This window comes from Zonotrichia albicollis, chromosome 13 (genome assembly GCF_047830755.1).
Source record: "Zonotrichia albicollis isolate bZonAlb1 chromosome 13, bZonAlb1.hap1, whole genome shotgun sequence".
Lineage (NCBI taxonomy): Eukaryota > Metazoa > Chordata > Aves > Passeriformes > Passerellidae > Zonotrichia > Zonotrichia albicollis.
In genome coordinates this window covers 4,857,473-4,875,395 of record NC_133831.1, presented here as the reverse complement: position 1 = coordinate 4,875,395, position 17,923 = coordinate 4,857,473, and the positions used below count along the sequence as shown (strand labels likewise).

At 40.8% G+C, this 17,923-nt stretch overlaps 1 protein-coding gene across 1 annotated transcript in view; it reads left to right on the top strand.

Annotated features, from left to right (window-relative positions):
- CMIP (c-Maf inducing protein) overlaps positions 1 to 17,923 on the top strand; it is a 130,326-nt gene that overhangs the window by 60,059 nt on the left and 52,344 nt on the right. The window contains exons 2-3 of the mRNA XM_074550810.1: positions 8,409 to 8,534; positions 17,446 to 17,496. Coding sequence (XP_074406911.1) covers positions 8,409 to 8,534; positions 17,446 to 17,496 — 177 coding nt within the window. The remainder of the gene's footprint in view (positions 1 to 8,408; positions 8,535 to 17,445; positions 17,497 to 17,923) is intronic.

Here is a 17,923-nt window from a genome sequence, read left to right as displayed (position 1 = left end):
CCTTTCTCTTCTCAATGTACAGCACAGAGCTGTGTTAATATTTTTCCTGGGAACTCAAGACCTGCTCATATTTTCTCCAAAAACTATGAGATAAGAGCATTCCCTATGGGGAATTCAGAAGATTAGCTGGGTTACTGCACTCCTTGTTCTGTACTTGTTCATCAAATTGAGATTGGATGTGGTTTCCTGGGAATTGCAGGGTTAAGGGTGCATTGAAAAGAAAAGGGAAAATTTGTTAATGGAAATTGTTTGATTATTGCAGTGTCTAAGGGATTCACTGTTCTACAGGTAGAAGGCATGGGCATGATAAGTTATGTTGGAGAATGCTTCTTGAAAAACAGAACTTAATGTATATTTTATTTATGCTGTGTTTAATTTTGCAACAATTAAATTTCTTGTAAATAAAGTGTAGTAAGAAACGAGCCGGTATGAGCATTGAGTGGTGAGAAGTGTCAATATTGTAGAGTCCATGATTCAGACTCTGTGTTTCTAATGGGACCTGAGATCCTGGATAGCTCAGCTTCTTACAAATTCAGTAATTTACACTTGAATGGCCTTTCGGGTTCAGTTCATATTCCCAGGTGACAGAGGTGAATGTGTTGCTTCCCTCACAGCTGCCTTCAGCCTTTCTGCTTTGTAAAGCCCAGAAATTTTCCATGGGAGGAGCAGATCCTTGCACAGCGGATGTGACCCCACTGATAACAAATGTGGTTTCCTTCTTCACCTTTTGTTGACCCAACAGAGATAGTGAACAGCAGGCTTTGGGGATCTGCAAACCAGAAGTAAAAACCACTGCAAGTGCAAGGATGATCTGCAATAGGAACAGTACCTAAACCAGTTCTGAAGAACCAGCTGCAGAGAGATCTCCTGTTCACAGCACACACCAGCTTCCAGTTACTCAACAGACTGATTATCCGGGTGCCACCTTTGTGTCTGAAAGCAGCTAATGACCTTTCACTCCCAGCTCTCAGGGCTGCCCCTGCTTAAAGCAGTCATTAAAGGGTGGCATTTTAATCCAGCATGCATTGTGTCTGCTTGGTCTGAAATCCTTACGTGGAACCCTCTCTTCTCTCTGATTTAGCAGCACTCGATGCATTTCATGGAGTGTGACACAGCTGATTTGTTGAAAAGAGAATTGGTAATAGGGAGCAGCCTTGAACAAGGATGTGGTTTTGTTTTCTGTTAAATCATGGTTGCTATAGTGACCCAAGATCTATTTAGCTCTCTGTAGGTATATCATATTCTGGGCAAAAGTTAGGGATATTTCAATATTCCTCTAACAACTGTCTTACAGAAGTAGGTGTGTGTGTAGTCTTTCTGAAAGAAGTCCCAGGATCTCTTACTGCTGCTCCTGTGAGTACCTGCTGTATTTTGGCTGGTGGTGTCCCTTCTTGGCTGAAGTAATTTCAAGGAAGTTGGATAAATAACTTACCCATCTTGTCAAGGTTGGGGAGTGTTTCTTCCCAAAGGAGAGCTTCATGGACTGCAGTGATAAATGCAAAAATATGGAGGACATGAACCCTGCTAAGGAGTGGTCATTCTTATGAATCTGTGACCCAGTTTTGGAGGAGGAGGATGTTTTTGAAGCTGATTCACTTGGTTGGAGTCATGAAGTCTGAGTTCTTCTCCCACATCTCTTGGGCTTCTCATGTTCCCTCAGGTGAGATCAAGAGCATGGTGCAGCTACAACCTCAACTGAGATTTTCTTCTTCTCAGCTGGAAAGTGGAGGATAGTAATTCTGCTCTCTGAGTTCTTCACATTCCCTGGGAGGTGCTGAAGTCTTGAGTGCACGCGTGGAGAGCTGCTGCTCCAAGCAGAGATGCTCCACCTGGCAGGGCAGTCAGGCCAGTGGCTGTGGAAGTCTCATTGTGTCTGGCACGCTGTGTCAAACACAACTCCTCCCTTTCCTCCTTTCTGGCCTGGGACCAATTCCTGCCCCTTGGCAATGGTTTGGCAGATTTGGGCACTATCTCAGTGGTAAGCTGTGGTCACCTGGCAGCGTGTCCTCATCCCTATCAGCAGAGGTCTGAAAGCAGGAGACAAGGTTTCTTTGATCAGCTTCACCTTAGAGCTTTTTGGGCATCAGCATGGCAACCAATTTAACATTCAGTGAAGTCTCAGGAGGAATTCCTTCTGTCTTTTCAAGCCGACCAGAGAGAAAGGGTTGATTTCTTACAGGCTGCTTAGACAAGGTCATATTGATAATGGGCCTCTTTGGAAAGTCTTCAAGATATATCTTATTTTACTCCCAGGAATTCAAATCAGTGAACCTTCAGAAGTGCTTCTTCACCTGGGTTTGACAGTAAAATAGAAGAATGTCCTTGTTAAAAAAAAAAAAAAATCTATGTGAATTTCAGCTAAATAATATATTTTTCCTTCTTACTTGACTCCTCTGTCATGGTACATATTCCATTATATGACCTGAATTTCCCTTTTTCTTAATAATGAACTTCTGTACTTTTAACTTGCTTCAGATCTGAATTAATTTGAAGCTCTTCCCACTGCTGGTGTCTGCTGCACAGGTTTTACATATTTTAAGCTCATGTGTCCTAATATTGAGAGCAGTTTTTTCTTGTCAGCTCTTTGATGGACAGCTTTGGTCTGTCCCTTTGCTAAAGCTCCACAGAACTGATATTTCAGCCCCACTGCTGACTGGGAGGGATTTTTTTTTTTCTGCACAGTGTGGGGTAAGCTGTTTCTTACTGGCAGCTCTTATATTTTTATCAGTTTTGTAAGGTTAATTAATGCAACAGCCTCCAGTCTTGGTTGTGTTAAATATTTAGAGGAAGGAAGAGATTTATGCACATTTTTGCTACTGAGCTAGATTTGGTTGAACTTCTGTTGGATTTCTGAGTAAAGATTCCCAGCTTGGATAAATCAGTGAAGTTCCACTGATTTATTTTGGATGACCAGCTCTGTGGAGGATCTGGTCTCCCTCAATGAAATCTTGTCACTGCACCTGAGCTGCTTTGCACTGGGAATATGACAGTTGCTGCTGTATTTTTGTGTAGAGAATGTGGGATATATTTCTGCTGTCTTTTATCACTGTGTAGCTGTAAAGAAAGGCAGATGTGTGTGTGCATTTATACACACACAGACATGCATGGCTGTTTATACACACAGAATTGTGCTGGAAAACCCCCTCCCACTTTTTCCTATCATCACCACTGAACTAATACACCCTCAGCTTTGACTCTGAAGATTTGGGTCACAGTGTCTCAATTTATTTCCATTTACCAAAAAATTTCAAACCCAACCAACCAAACCCTCACCAAGCATCAATACCCAACGTGGAGATACTTAGGGACAGTGCAACTCCAAGCAGAAATAATTTAGATTTACCCCATGGGAGACCCCATGGAATCTTGGATTGAGCACCCATCTCACTACACAGAGCAGGTGGAATCTTTTCTTGTGGTCCAACACATAAAATCACCTACTTACCTGGAGGAGTGGGGAGGGAATGGTTATAATGGGCAGGCTGGGGGACCACAAAGTCTGCTGGATTAGATGAGAATGTTGTTCCAAGAAAGCTCAGAAATACATTTGTGTAGTTTTGGGGCAGAGTTGGGTGTCTCCTTGCTGTTAGTCTTTTTGTCTGTTTTGTTATCAGGTTAATCTCCATGAGATTAACATTGACTCGCTCAAGTCAATGACAAGTGAGCGTGGCAGTAAATTCTTCCATGTCAAGAAAAAGACAAATTGTACTGTACTGCATATTGTGGTATAGTACTGCTAATTGCTGAATTTGATAAATGTCTCCTGATAGGTTCTGTAGTTAATGAGCAAAGATGTTAATTGCCCTTATCTGAAATATCTGCAGTTGCAGGGACTTTCTCTGGAGCCATGGATGTCTTCTAACAGAGATTTATTTCGAATCAGCCATTGTTTTCAGCAGTTTCAGAGTCCATTACCCTTCAGTATCAACTGAATAGTCTCCACCTCCATCAAAGTTTTGAGAGCTCTTCCTGTGTGTTATTTAGCAGGTCTGAATCTTATTTGGGTATGGAAAACTTACATGTGGCACAGTATGCTCAGCATCCTGGGCTGCAGCAGGAGCATGGCTCATTCTCAAGAGCAGCCAAGAGAGAAATAAGCACCTGACAGCAGAAGAGAGAGGGTCTGGAACAGCCCCATTTCCCCCCCACCATCTGGAGTATTTAATTGGGAAAATCATTCTCCCTTGTTGTTGTGTTGGTGGGAGTTGTCAGACTAAGTATGTTTTAGTGCAAATAACCATCTCTATTTGTAGAATTCATCTTTTCTGGGTGCCTTCTTTAGAAAATATGCAGCTGAAGATTTAGTGCATTATTATATGAGTAAGTGCATACAAGCCTCATATTAACAATGGACGTCATGTTTATTCTTTCCCTTTTAGAATTTCCCATGGAAACAAGTGGGCAGATTTTTGCATTATTGAGTAGTTTGCTGCTGCTGACTTTTCCCAGAAACACAAGAGAAAACCAGGCTTACGCAGGAACCTACATGTTCTTCCAGTTTTGGGAGCACTGGATTCCCCTAAGATTTGATTTGTAGTAGGTTTTGGTGTGTGCCTATTCTGGTGCAGAGTTTCAGAGCTGTATGATTAATAAATCTTTGTGGAATTGAAAAAAGACCAAGTTAAAACATACCTGATTTCCCAGCAGAGAAGTTGCATATTTTGTTAGGGGCTAAAGGTTACTGGGAAGAGAAGAATGTTTCCTTATGAGGTTTTTGTTTGTTGTAAGAAATTGCATTTTCATTTATTAATCTCTTACAGTTTTTCAGAACATATTCAACAGCAAACAGCCAGAAGTTCAAACTGTAACTGTAAATCTGTAAGCTGACATGTGTAGATTCTCTGGCCAAACTTTCTTAAGCCAGGATTAATTTTGTAGAGTGAAATAGAAAAGTCCATTATCTTGCTTCGTTTCACAGATATCAGACTTTGCCAGGAAATATAAATCTCCTTTCAAAAATGACAACTATAAAAATAAGAATTAATGTTTTCTTAAATAAAGGCATTTTCAACTGAGCTTGACATACTGCTGTTCAAGATGCTGTGGCTTTAGACTGTCTGATACCAATAATTAAACTGAGGTATTCAGGTCCTCAGCTCCCCCTTCCAAACGATGTGCTGCCCCTAAGTTATGTTAACATACTATTTTCTGTTTCATGTTAGAAATGGGGCTGAAGGAGCTCAGAAGTAATCTGGCACAAGCTGGATGGATTCCCTGATCTGCCTGACGCCACAGCCAGACAAATATTTGTACGGGCAGAGGCAGAGACAAAGTGGGTGGATGGAGGTGGGAATGCTGCTGAAGACTGGTATTCATGCCAGATGCTTCTCAGTGGTGACCCACTGAAGATCTAGCTCATTATTGGTGTTTTCAAACCTCTGAATCCACATTTCTGGCCTGGTGTGTTGTTGTGATTTGACTTTCCCATGGAGAGACCTGGGGTGAGGATGCAGTTCTGGGGGGTGGGTGCAGGCGTGAGAATGTGCAGCCCTGGCACTGCTCATTTATCAACCACAATGATTCACTGTGATTGACGTTCACGTACCTGAATGTCAGAATAACCTGTGTTTTAAGAGAAACCAGTGACTCAGGCTGTGGTTTTACCTCAGACCACTTCCTGATAAATGGCTGAACTGTGCTTAGTCTTGAGAAAACACTGCTGAGGAGCACAGCTCTGTGCTTGTATCTGTTTAGGAGCTGGCCCTGTGTGTGGAGAGATGAGGGAAAGGACCCCTTTGTGTGGGACTGACCTTCCCCTTGTGGGTGCCGTGGTCTCTGTGAGGAGCACCACAGCTCTGTGAGCTCAGCTCTGTTTTGGGGCTTCCTCAGGGCCTTTCTGCCCAGCCCTGATGTTGGAGTATGGTCCTCAGTGTTGGACAGCAAAATTTTAAGGGACTTTATACAGTGATAAATTACTGTGCTTTAGACTCTCTCTGTTGTGAAATAGAGGTGAAGCTGCTTATAACTTGTGTTTGCAGAACTGAAAATATTGCATTTCTTAAAAGATTGTGTTTTAGTGAAATCAGAAGCAATGCATGTGATGATGCTTCCAGGGTTTGAAGTATATTTAGACTAATAATTTTTTTAGTAAGATAGCAAACAACTGTATGTGTGTTGTGTGGCTAGATGGAAGGTGTGGACATGGGATCATGTGAATGCTGCATAAAGTACCTCATTGGCTTTCATTTAGACTGATTGATTGACCATTTTATGGTTTAGGTAGTCTTCCCATCCCTGGCAAACTGCAGAACTCTGCTCCTACATTCTCCTAAAGAGAAGGACTGTCCTGTGAGAAGAGATCTGTGCCTGGGATGAAATCCTTGTGTATGGCTACAGAGCTGTGCGTCAACTGGCTCAGTTGTCTTTAACGCTGTTTAAGTGGATGATTTAAGGTATAGGAGGAACTTCTCTTGGAAGCAGCTTCTGTGAGAATTCCTCCAATCCTCTTTGAAGTTAATAGAGGGTATTAAGGCCAGTCAGCACCTTCTTAAAAGAGAAATTTAAATTCCTTTGATTCATTTCATTTTTATTTCCATTAACTGCTTCCGGATCTCTCCCTTCTCCAGTCTTTCAGAGCATGTTTTTGATAACTTTGCCCCCTGAGCATACTAGATTTTATGTTGGCTGTTTTGATATTTTTCCCTGAGTGTTGTAATGCTGATTACCAGAGGATCTTGGGCCTTTGGCTTCCTGTGAGAACGAGATAATTACTCTCCAGTAGGCAACTCATGACGTACAGTATCAGTATTAAGCCACTGGGATTCCAGTCACCAGTGTAGAACAATATTGTGGGTAAATGAATAAGCAGAAGTTTATCATACTTCCTGCATAACAAGGTTTTCGTTAAAGAGACAGTGAAAATTGTTTTCACCCAGGGCTGGTGCAGAATGAGCGCTGCAGCAACAACCGTTAGGGAGAGAGATATTGAGGTTGGGTTCTGTGGCTGGCTGGGTTTTTCTTGCTGAAAAGACAGCTGAATTCTTGTGGCAGCAAAGGTGGGTGACAGGGCTGTCACTGCATTTCTGGTGGATGACGTTCATGGGCTTAGAAACATGTATGAAATGTAGAACTCCAAAGGACGGTTTCCAGATGCACCACCTACTTAACTTATGGAAGAAAGTTGTACCAATTAGAAGCAGAGACGTTCCAAATGCAATTTGCTTATTTCACACTCGCCCCCAGGAATCCTGTGTTGTGATTTTTAGGAGCTGGCCTTGTTTGACCCTGAAATAGATGTGGTTGCCTCCCTTGCCTTCGTTATTTCAAGACTGTCAGTTAAAAATAACTTATGCATTGGGCACAGTGGGAGTGAGTTTGAGAAGTTGAAGTTATATGTAAATCAGTAATAGTGAGAAAATAATTCATAAATGTAATGAGCTCTATTCTCTTGAAAGACACGGTCAAGTCTATGGTTTATCCATGAGGTGGGATTAATTATTTTTGTATTAAACTAGTTTCTCTGCCACAGCAGTACTGATCAGTTCACTTATGCTGTAGCACAGCAAAGTAAATGATGCCTTTGGAGGACCCCTGTTAAATATTCAATTACTTTAAAAATGACTTGCATAAAGTACAGAGTATGTATGCTTACTCAATAGATACATAGCTATAGCACTGTGTATTCACTTAGTTTAAGATATAATTTCATGTAGGCTTGCATAGATAGATTTATATTTCATTTTATCTCAGAGATAATTGTACTTCTGTAATCCCTAGGAATTAAAGGGATACTGAGAAGTACTTTCATGTTTGTCTTCCTGCAACTACCAGTTTGTATTGTACATTTAAGTGCAAAATGCAGTTACTTACTTGTGTTTTAGTTGTGACTTTCATTTTAAACTGGACATCAGCACTATCTTCAGGAAACCACTGCTTATCTGTAGGCCAAGATGAGAATGTTGGTTGCTTTGCTTTTGCTTGAGTCTGAAACTTGAGGGCTGCATCTTTGGAGCCTCAAGAACCACTGTCAAGTGAAGGAATCTGGATTTTGGTGATGTGGTTGATCAGAATTGCAGCTGGGGAATGTGTGGAATAAAGCAACCTTGCAATGGGACAGTGCTGGTCTGTGTGACTGAGGTGCTTCTGCATGGACAGACCCTTCATAGCTGAGTCCAACCTGCAATTAGGTGCCATTGATTTTTGGGTCCAGGACAGGTTGACATTTGTGTATTTCACTGGCCTGGTTTTGTTTTTATGTGGGTGATCTTAACACTTGAATGAGTTGGAGGAAGGTGGCTGGATGGGTCTCTCTTGAATGACCTGGGAAGGAAGTTTGCTTTTCAGTTTGATTTTGCAGATATTTTCAACACCAAGTGTAATTTTCATAGTGCTGTTCTTACTTGGAAATTGTGAAACTTGTGATGGCTAAGTAAACATTTTTTTTCCCTTCTCCTTTTGTTTTCTTGCAGCCAACTGGGTACATGGAAAACTCCATTTCCTACAGTGCTATTGAAGATGTTCAACTGCTCTCCTGGGAGAATGCCCCTAAGTACTGTTTACAGCTCACAATCCCGGGGGGTACTGTCCTACTGCAGGTACATAAACATAAAAGTACAACTTTATTTCTCTCTTACTCTGAACCTCCTTCAACTTCTTTCTGTTTCCTCTGCATGAAATCTTAATTAGATGGACTCAGAAAAGGCAGAGAACTTGCTGCTGTCAAATTATCTAACCACCAGAAAATTTGCTCAGGGTGATAGCTCTGAAGCTCTTTGTGGGTGTTCAACAGTTAGAATGGAAATTTTGGGCCATAGTGATTAAACCTTCTTGCTGAATTTGTGCAGCAAAGTGGTGCTCTGTGTAAAGGCATGTTGATATGGGCCTGGAATGATTGTATTTTTACATACAGTCCTATTCCTGCATGAAAAAAGTTGAGTTTCATCCTTGAATTAATATAGGAAACCCAGAATTGCACTGGAACTGACAGATACCTATTAAAAAAAATTCAATCATCACTGAAATATTTCAGTATATTTGTATGGATGTCTATATATGCTGGTTCTCTGAAGTGTTGTTTTCAAAAAGAAGACACTGTGTTTACATTATTCCAGATTTCTTCATCCACTTGAGGCTTTATAGGCCCCCTTAGGTCACTGCAAGTTTTTAGTGACAGAAAAGCACTCCACAGCACTGAGCTTTGGAAATTCTCTGCAGTAAGTAGGAAAAGCTGCATTGCCCCCAAAGAGCTTTGAAAGGTCATAACTTAAAAATACCAAACTGGCTTCAGCTTAACTCTTGCATGGTTCTCTCTCATGTTTCTGTACATTGTTTTGTGAAGATAGTTTATCTGTTACCCTTTGGATTTTACTTTTTCAGTGGATTATACAGCCATGACTGTGGTGTATGTGTATTTCATCCAGGTGGGAAGACAAGCCATGATTTCCCAACAGCTAAATTAGGGCCCTCAATATTGTTAAAATCTTCCTTGCCTGATGCATTAGTGGAATTAATTAGACAGAAAGTTGTCTAAATTTCTCAAGTTGGATGATTTTCTCATGATAATTTTAATTCTGCTTTTTCCATTAATTTCCCTAGTGGTGCTAGCATTTAAGTTTATATCTATTTCAACAGATGAAATAGTTGCACCTGCCTTTCCAAATTCTGTTTCCAAGTCTTTATTCTGTAGTTTATGGCAGCTGCCTTTTTGGGTCTGTACAAGATAAAACTTGAACCCACAGCTTCTTGCTGAGTGGAAAGGAAACTGGTAGGGGTAGACAGGCTGTAATCTGGAGCAGCCTGACATTTGTTTCTTAAAAAAGAGAAAAACAACAAACCAAACACACAAATAATTGTGTTTGTGAAACAGCAACATCTTAGCATGGATACTTTGGTATTTTCTTCAGAAAGATTGGTGTCTTTACATAACTTCATAGGAACTCATAAAGAAGTAGACTGAGCTGGACTTCTGTTTATTGCTGCCTGGCTGAGCACTCTGGATCAGATTACATTATAACTATGGGAATTTCAGCATAATTCGAAATTCAAACTTTAAAAAATGTTTTTAATATGACTTGGTCCTTGGTAGTATCTTGATTCATCAGACGTGGTCAGATTGGAGGGAGTATAAAATTAGATTTCCCTTATACAGTTGTAATGTGTATTCACAAATCCAAAACAGTTCTCAAAGTTATGTTTAGTCTGCTGAAGAAATCAAGTTGAAAGAGCTGGATTTATAAAGTAGTTGAAATTTTCTAGTGTATGTAACAAAGAGTGGAGGTACCCAAAAGACATTCCAGCTGAGGAGCTGAGAAAGCAGCCCTGGCAGAGCTCAGTTATTTCCAGATTTGTGAGATACCTCAATACATCTCTGGGAAATTGTGACTTGCAGCTTTTTATGAAATCATTCTGCTCGGCTGATCTGAGCAGCAGCATGCTCTGATGTAATGCCCAGCTCTAGTATCAGGAAGTGTATGATAGTGGAACAAGTCAAACTAGTCCAAAACGTGTTCCCAGTACTGTCTCTTCTGAAGTACACTATTGGTGAAATCTGTATATTTATTTTTTTTTCCAAAGCCTTTAGACAAAGTATGTGTGTGTACATATGTAAAAATGTCTAAATGAACTGTTTTGACTACACCGAATTTATTTCATAATTCTGATGAATATAAATTTTATATCTTGATCTATGTTTTTGCGAAGGCTGCATTGTAAATTCTTTAAAACCATAATAAATAATTTTTTATAAATATAAGGCTAAAAGGAAGGACACCACAGGAAAGCAAGGCAGTACTGTCATGACTGAAATAAATAATTAAATTTTAGATTCTATATATTAAAATATTAATATAAATTTTAATTTCTACATTAAAGTTATAATATAAATTTTAATGTTACTATAAATTTTATATTTTGATCTATGTTTTTGCACATGCTGCATTGTAAATTCTTTAAAACCATGGGATGTTATTGACATGATCTGACATAAAATGAAGCAGTTCAGTAAATCATAGGCTTTCTCAATTTTTCATTTTTGAGAAGAATTTAAAATTCCAATTTCTGCTTAACTGAAGGCAGTGTGGATTTATGAAAGGCTGGTCCTGCCTGACCAAGCTGACCTCCTGGTGTGACAAGGTGACCTGCTTAGTTGGTGAGGGAGAGGCTGTGAGGTTTAGATTGGCTATTAGGAAAAAATTCTTCACCCAAAGTGTTCTCTGGGCGCAGGCTGCCCAGGGAAGCGAGTGAGTCACCATCTCTGGGGGCATTTAAAAGATGTAGATGTGGCACCTGGGAACATGGCTTGGTGATGAGCTTGGCAGTGCTGGATTTGATCTTGGAGGTATTTTCTAACCCAAACAGTTCTGTGTGAGATGCCACAGGAGAGCCCCTGTCCATGTTCAAGTTTTCATCCCCTCTGTCTGCTGTCACCAGGGTCTATTTCTGGCTTATTAGTGCACGGTAATGAGTCAGAGAGGGAAGAGTGCCATTACCTTTCCTTACATCATCCCAAGCCCTCCCATGGCAACACTGACCCATCCCAAGCTATTTTAGCCCATGAAGTCTGACAGGCAGTGCCGGAGGTGATGCAGCTCCCCGTGGGAAATCAGATCACCAGAACAGGACGTGGCTACCTGCCTTTCAGAGGAGGACCTGCTCTCAGGCAGCAGGCAGCCTAATCCAGGCTGGGTTCATTCACATCTAAAAGTCATTTTTGTGTGTGGAGCCCTTCCCACTCAGTGTTTGTTGAATAAGCGCAGCTATCTGAGCGTTTCACTGCCTGGCATTTGGGGATTCCCGCTGTCCCATGTGGGCAGTCAGGTTTCTGGGGATCATGGGCTCTCAGTTTTCTAGACATGCTCAGGGCTTGTGTTTTCTTCCCCCCTGCCAAATGATGGGATCCCTGGTTCTTTCCATGAGCAGCAGTCAAAATCTCAGATTTTTTTTTCTTCCCTGCAGTTGGAGGGAAGGTGTTGCTGAAGCTGGCTCATTAGGCCACGAGCTCTTCAGGCCAGGAAATAGGAGCTAAATTTAACTTTTGATGAAGTGTGAGCTCTTTAGTATCAGGAATAGCAGGGCCTCCTTGAGGTGGGCTGGGCTCCTGCTCTTCTGCTTTCCCTTTGTAAAGCACAAGGTGTAGAGGATGATTATGAGGAGGATGCTACCCTTGATAGTGAAATAAGTGGGAGAACCTTTTGAAAGATATTGAAAAAAAACCCTTACAGTAAAATTTCATGAGCTGCTGAGCACCAAATGTAGGGAGAGTCCCAGGAAAAAAGGCTTTGGTATTTCAGTCACAACAGTACTGCCTTGCTTTCCTGTGCTGTCCTTTCTTTCAGCCTTAAAGCACCACTTCCACCCCTGTTGCTCGTGTTGTTTTATTCATTTCTTGGCAATCGAGTGCAGTGAAAAGGAAAAACAAACAGAGCAGGAAGCCTTGACAAGCACAACAGTCACACGTTCAGCTCGGTGCTTGACCACGCTGTTTGTGCCAGGGAGTCCCCATGGTAAATGTTTCCATTGGGTTTTCAGTAATATTTTATTTTAGTCTCCTTGGAGAACCTGCCTTTTGTTTTAAGTGCCAGTCCAGCCAATGCTATCAGTGTGGAAAGGTCATATAAGGACCAAACCCAGCAGAGGCAGGGAATGTTTTAAGGAGGAAAAGGGCATTTCTAGCAATTCCCAGCAAGTCTGTCTGTACCCTGGGTTGAGGCAGGTTTCCCTTGCAGCTTTGCCCAAGTCAGAGGTCCAACAGTAGGGTTTTTGCATCAGCAATGTGAAGGTTTTGTACAGCTGTGTGGGATTTGGCTCCCTGCAGCCCTGGGACACTCCTCTGTTCTGGCTGACAATAAATGGGGGCAGAAAAGCCAGTGGTGTTTTATGTGTCCCAGTAATGAATATCAGCACAGCAAAACCCCCATCCTGCTGACCAGAAAGCAAGTGAGGGAGAGAGAGAATCACAGAATAAACTCAGGAGGAATCAAAGCCAAAATCTGGGTCATCAAATCCCATTTATTGCCACATCCATTCAGATGGCAAAATCCCCTAAAAGCACGTGTGTGAAGGATGCTGTTGCAAGGAGAAACTCAGGAACAGTTTGCTACATGGACAAGCCTGTTCTTGTACTCCTTTGAATAACACACATGCCAGTAGCAAAGGATGTTCTAGTGGTAATTTACTGCTCAAGGAATGGCAGAGATCGTCACCATAATTTTTAGAGTGCTCTGTTTCTTGCAGAGTTTCAGGTGTTTGTTTGTCAATAACACAAAGTCCTATTTAGTCTCCTCCTTGCCTGGGTACAAATTATTGCGGGGCTGCAACACTGGCGTGAAGCAAATTTTCAGTTTCCTATTTTTGTGAGCGAAAAGGAAAACATGCCTTTAAAACATTCATTGTTTTTTAATAATAAACTTGTATCCCTACTCACTGACTAAGAAATGAAGTAGTTGGGGTGCAGAGCAAATGCTTCCTTTTTCAGCAGAGGCATAAATTCATTCATGTTGACCAGAGTTTGCATATGCAGGCATTTAATCTCTTGCACAGTTTTTCTCCTGTGATCTTTCTTTTTGAAACAGGAGACTTTAATCCTATGAGTAAAGTTTGTACTACAGCGGATCCCAAGTGGATTTTCCTCTCTGATTGAACCTTTACACCCCAAAAATAAGAATATAAAATCCTTCAGAACACAGTTCCAGGATCAGTTAATCTTAAAAAAAATACTGCCAACAGTAGATGTTCTTAAAGTAGATATTCTTCTTCCCCATTGGAATAATAAATAAGCTTCAAGTAGTTTAATCTTCTTGCACCTTTTAAGTTTTACTCCCACATTTTCCTGTTTTCTAAAGTATTTTTCTACTATGTTGTGGTTGTACAAAAACAATGTGAGATCTTGACTGTACAGGAAGCTCAGTTACCATGTGTCGCCCCTATCCTGTTAAAGCCACTGCATTTGAGAACAAAGTTATTTGCAGAATTGGGGCCTGAACATACTAAACACACAAGAGGCCTAAACTATTGTTTTGCATACCTCTGTATGTAGAACTGTATTGAAGTACAGTGAAGAATTATAGAATCTTCATTGTACTTCAGTCCTGTCTCATTTACTGTTTGTGACAACAGCAGGCAAAACATTTCCAGCTGAATTTTAAGTAGGAAAGGTAGATGTTGAAAGAGTGGGGTAGAACTGGGCTCACTGCAAGGACAAGGCTGAAAGTAAAAAAGCAACTTTCCTTGTGTGGTCAGAATGCCTAAGGAAAGCCTGGTTTGAAGTATTTTCTGTCTCATTTTCTCCTTTTTATTGTACCCTAGAGCTGAACAAATATAGTAAACTATGCCCTTAGTTGCATGTAAGGGCAGTAAACTATGCAGTAAAAAACTGGAGGTGTCAGTTCCCAGCAAGTGATGATTTCAGTGCAGAAAGCCTTGGTTCTGTCCATGCACATCAGATAAACTGTGAATGTCTGTGTGCAGCCCCCTGAATGAATTGTGGTTCCCTCCACTGCTTTACACTTTGGTGCATTTTGTCAGAAATGTTGCTCACAATAACCCAAATGCTCGAGCCAGTGAGTGCCTGCAGAGCTGCCTGGGCAGCACCCACAGGAGCCTGGTGGCTCTTTTTGCATCCTTGCTATGAACTCTCTGTTCCTTTGGTGAGAAGGAAATGCTCCCTGTGGTGCCTGCTCAGTGTGAGCCTGCAGGGAGCAGGTCCTGCAGGAGGGAGGAGTGAGGGATGCTGTGCAAGGGGGGATCTTTGTTTTCCTGTGCAGGAGGTCAGCGTTTCCTGCACGCTGCTGTGGTTTTGCTGGGGTCGGGTGGCCGGAAGGGTGCAGGGCAGGATTAGTCCCTGCAGCCTGTGAGAGAGGGGGATTCTGATGTCAGCATCCCTCAGGATAAGGGGGTTGGGGTGTAGAGCATTCAGTGTGTGCTGAGCGTGGTGTAAAGACCCTGCTGGGGTGGCCCTTGGCCTTCCAGGCTTCTCTTACCTCTGAGTCCTGATCACTAGCACAAGTGGGGGGATTCTCTACAGGTTTGTTTTTCTGTTTTCTGTTCACTTTGTCTTCTTTGTCTTGATTTTCCTGGGAAGTGGTCCTCAATAACAGCCTGAGCTCTGAGTGTTTGGAGTGTAGGCTCCTAACTCAGAGCCAGGTCCCAGTTTGCTTGGTCACTTCTCTACAATAACTAACTCTGTGTGTACACAGTGCTTGCCCCCACACTTGGAACTTGGTCACTTTGCTAATTTTACTTCTAAAATGCTTTCTGTATATTGCTGCCATAGAGTTGTACAAGTCTTTGCCAATTTTAGTTTTGTGTCTTGCAGCATTCTTCATTTCTTTTCTCCCCTTGTATTTGGAGTCCAGTTGTGCCTCCTGCTCTGCAGGATGCTGTTGTCCTCACTAATAGTTCAGGCTCCAGTCACTTCCAGAATCTATCTACACATGATATTCTCTAATTATTTGCAGTGGTCTTACATTCTGTACTTCTGACATCATTGAAGTAGGAGAATAATTAACAAATCTCAATTTAGGGCTTCAGCGTTTGTTCTTACTTTCAGACCAGGGACTGAATCAGGTTGATATTTTGCCTGTTTGAGTGAAGTACTTCCTTCCCCTAGAATAATTTTGATTATATTGATTTAAATAACAATATCTTAGTTTGTATAGTTCCTGTAAACTCAGTCTTATTGGTACAATTGCTAAGTATGCATGAAGCCTACAAAAACCTTCAGTTTTACTTATTCTTTAGAGGGCTTTGATGCTAGAACTTGGAAAGGAGTTTTTTTGTTCTCCTGCATGAACCAGTTGTCTCCTTGCAAAAAGGTTCAGTTTGAAATTAAATTTTTCAGATAAGTCTGTTGAGGTTTTAGAGCATTCTCTCTGGGCACAGATAAGAAATATCTAAGTATATTTCCATCATGTCTTTTTAATTATGTTAAAAACATTCTTATGCCTTTTGGTGGCAAATTGGTTTTGACCTTTTCATTGTATTAAAATATAGTATAAAGTTTATTGAAATGAAATTTTATTTTATAACATACAGGTTAAAAGTCTGTCTTGTGTTATAATGCATATATACATAAAATACAGTATAAATAACAGAGAATCATTAAATATTGTCTGACTGAAATATCCTGCAGATCTGCACTCCAAATGTTTTTACAGTTTTTCATTGCATGCAAAAAGAAGAAAATAGAAAAGGAAGCTTTTTAATTGCATTTGTAGCAATTTCATATTCTGGTATGTCAGCATTCTTCTTGAAATTGAAGGTTTTTGATAAATTCTGTGGTCAGCCAAGATGATTTATAATATATTTATTCCTGCTTTATTGCCTCAACATCTACTGGAGGAGTAATTGATTCTCATTAAGATATAAATAATATGTAATACATATATAAAAGGATATTACTCCATTTAACTCAGAGTAATCAGTCCAAATTTGTGTCACTGAACCATCATTAGCTGACCTTGAGATTAAACACATTTTTTGGTAACCATACAGCATTTTAACTTCTGGTATTCCTGCCATTATCAGTGAACTGAATTAGTGTTGGGAGATTAAATACATTCTGTAGTGTGGATTTTGAATACTTACCTGAAATGTGTTGGGGAGTGAAACTTGATAAGTGATGCTCTAATTTGCAAGAAGTATGTGCTTTTTGACTGGCAAAGAACCTCACCTTTTTTTTTTTTTTTTTAACATGGATTTACAGGCTAACCTGTAATTTTCAGTGTTTTTGTAAAACATTTTGAAACCTGGGTAAAACTTGCCCATAGGCAGCGTTAAGGGGGAGCTGGAAAAGCCAAAGGGCATCTCTGCCCACTCAAATATTTCAGACTTATGTCACCTTGTTAAGGCATGCATATTTACGTCACTCTACATGCCTTTATATTTTTTGATACCAAGCCTTTTGACCTTTGGGAGTGTTGAACTGTTCCTCCATTGGCTACGACCTGGCTTCACACTGGGAATTTCTGGCAGCTGTGCTGAATATGGCCAAAAATGGGTGATGGCTGGGAGTGATGATTGCAACATTTCTGCTCTTGCTGCAAACAGTCTGTGCGTGTATCTGCACGTCTGTGTGTGCTGGGCTTTTCACTGGTTTAATATCACTGAAAGAGCTAAGACATTATTTGAATTGCTTTGGGGCCAATGAGGACAGGAGCAGGACAAGAAAAGAAATCAGAGTATGGAAAATCCCAACCCTCCTATTAAAATGTCAGCCCATCTTCCTCCTCTCCTTCCAGTGGTTAATGGCAGAGACAAATACACCCTGGCATTAAAGATCTGACCCACACCTGATTGAATTCACAGAGGATTTTCCACAATTTTTAAGCTGGACAACATTTCATAGGGGCTTAATATTTTGTAAGGTTTTGGTTCAGTATTCTATAATGCAGCAAGGTCTTTGTATCACTGCTTTCTGTGAAAATAAACTGGTTATAATAAAAAGTACCTGTGTGACCTGAAGCACTGGTAGAAACTAATGATTCTGTCTGTAACTTTTCTTTATTGCAGGCTGCAAACAGTTACCTGAGGGATCAGTGGTTCCATTCTTTGCAGTGGAAGGTAAGTTCTGTACTTCATCTTCTTCGTTCTCTGCCTCCAAGATTAGTTTTTAGAATTCCCTGTTTGTTCATTGTCGAAGCCTTGAATGGATAAAGTCTCTTCTTGCAGAAACCCTAGATCAGAACATGTCTGCAGTTTTAACATGTCTGTGTGGCTAATGAAGTGGACAAATTAACTTGTTACACAACCCAGCTTTATCAACATGTGACTGGCTTCAAAAAGTAGATAGGCAGTTAATTCACATTTCAGCAGAACAGAGATGGGATGGTTTTAGTTTTGTACTGTGAAATGTGATATGATCCTCTGGACTCTTGGGATATTTCGAGGGTTTTTGTTTGGTTGGTTTTGATTTTTCTGAGAAGCTAGGGAGAAAAAGTGTTTTTAGAGTTGTTTATTGTATGTGTAACATCAATCAGTGATGCATCAG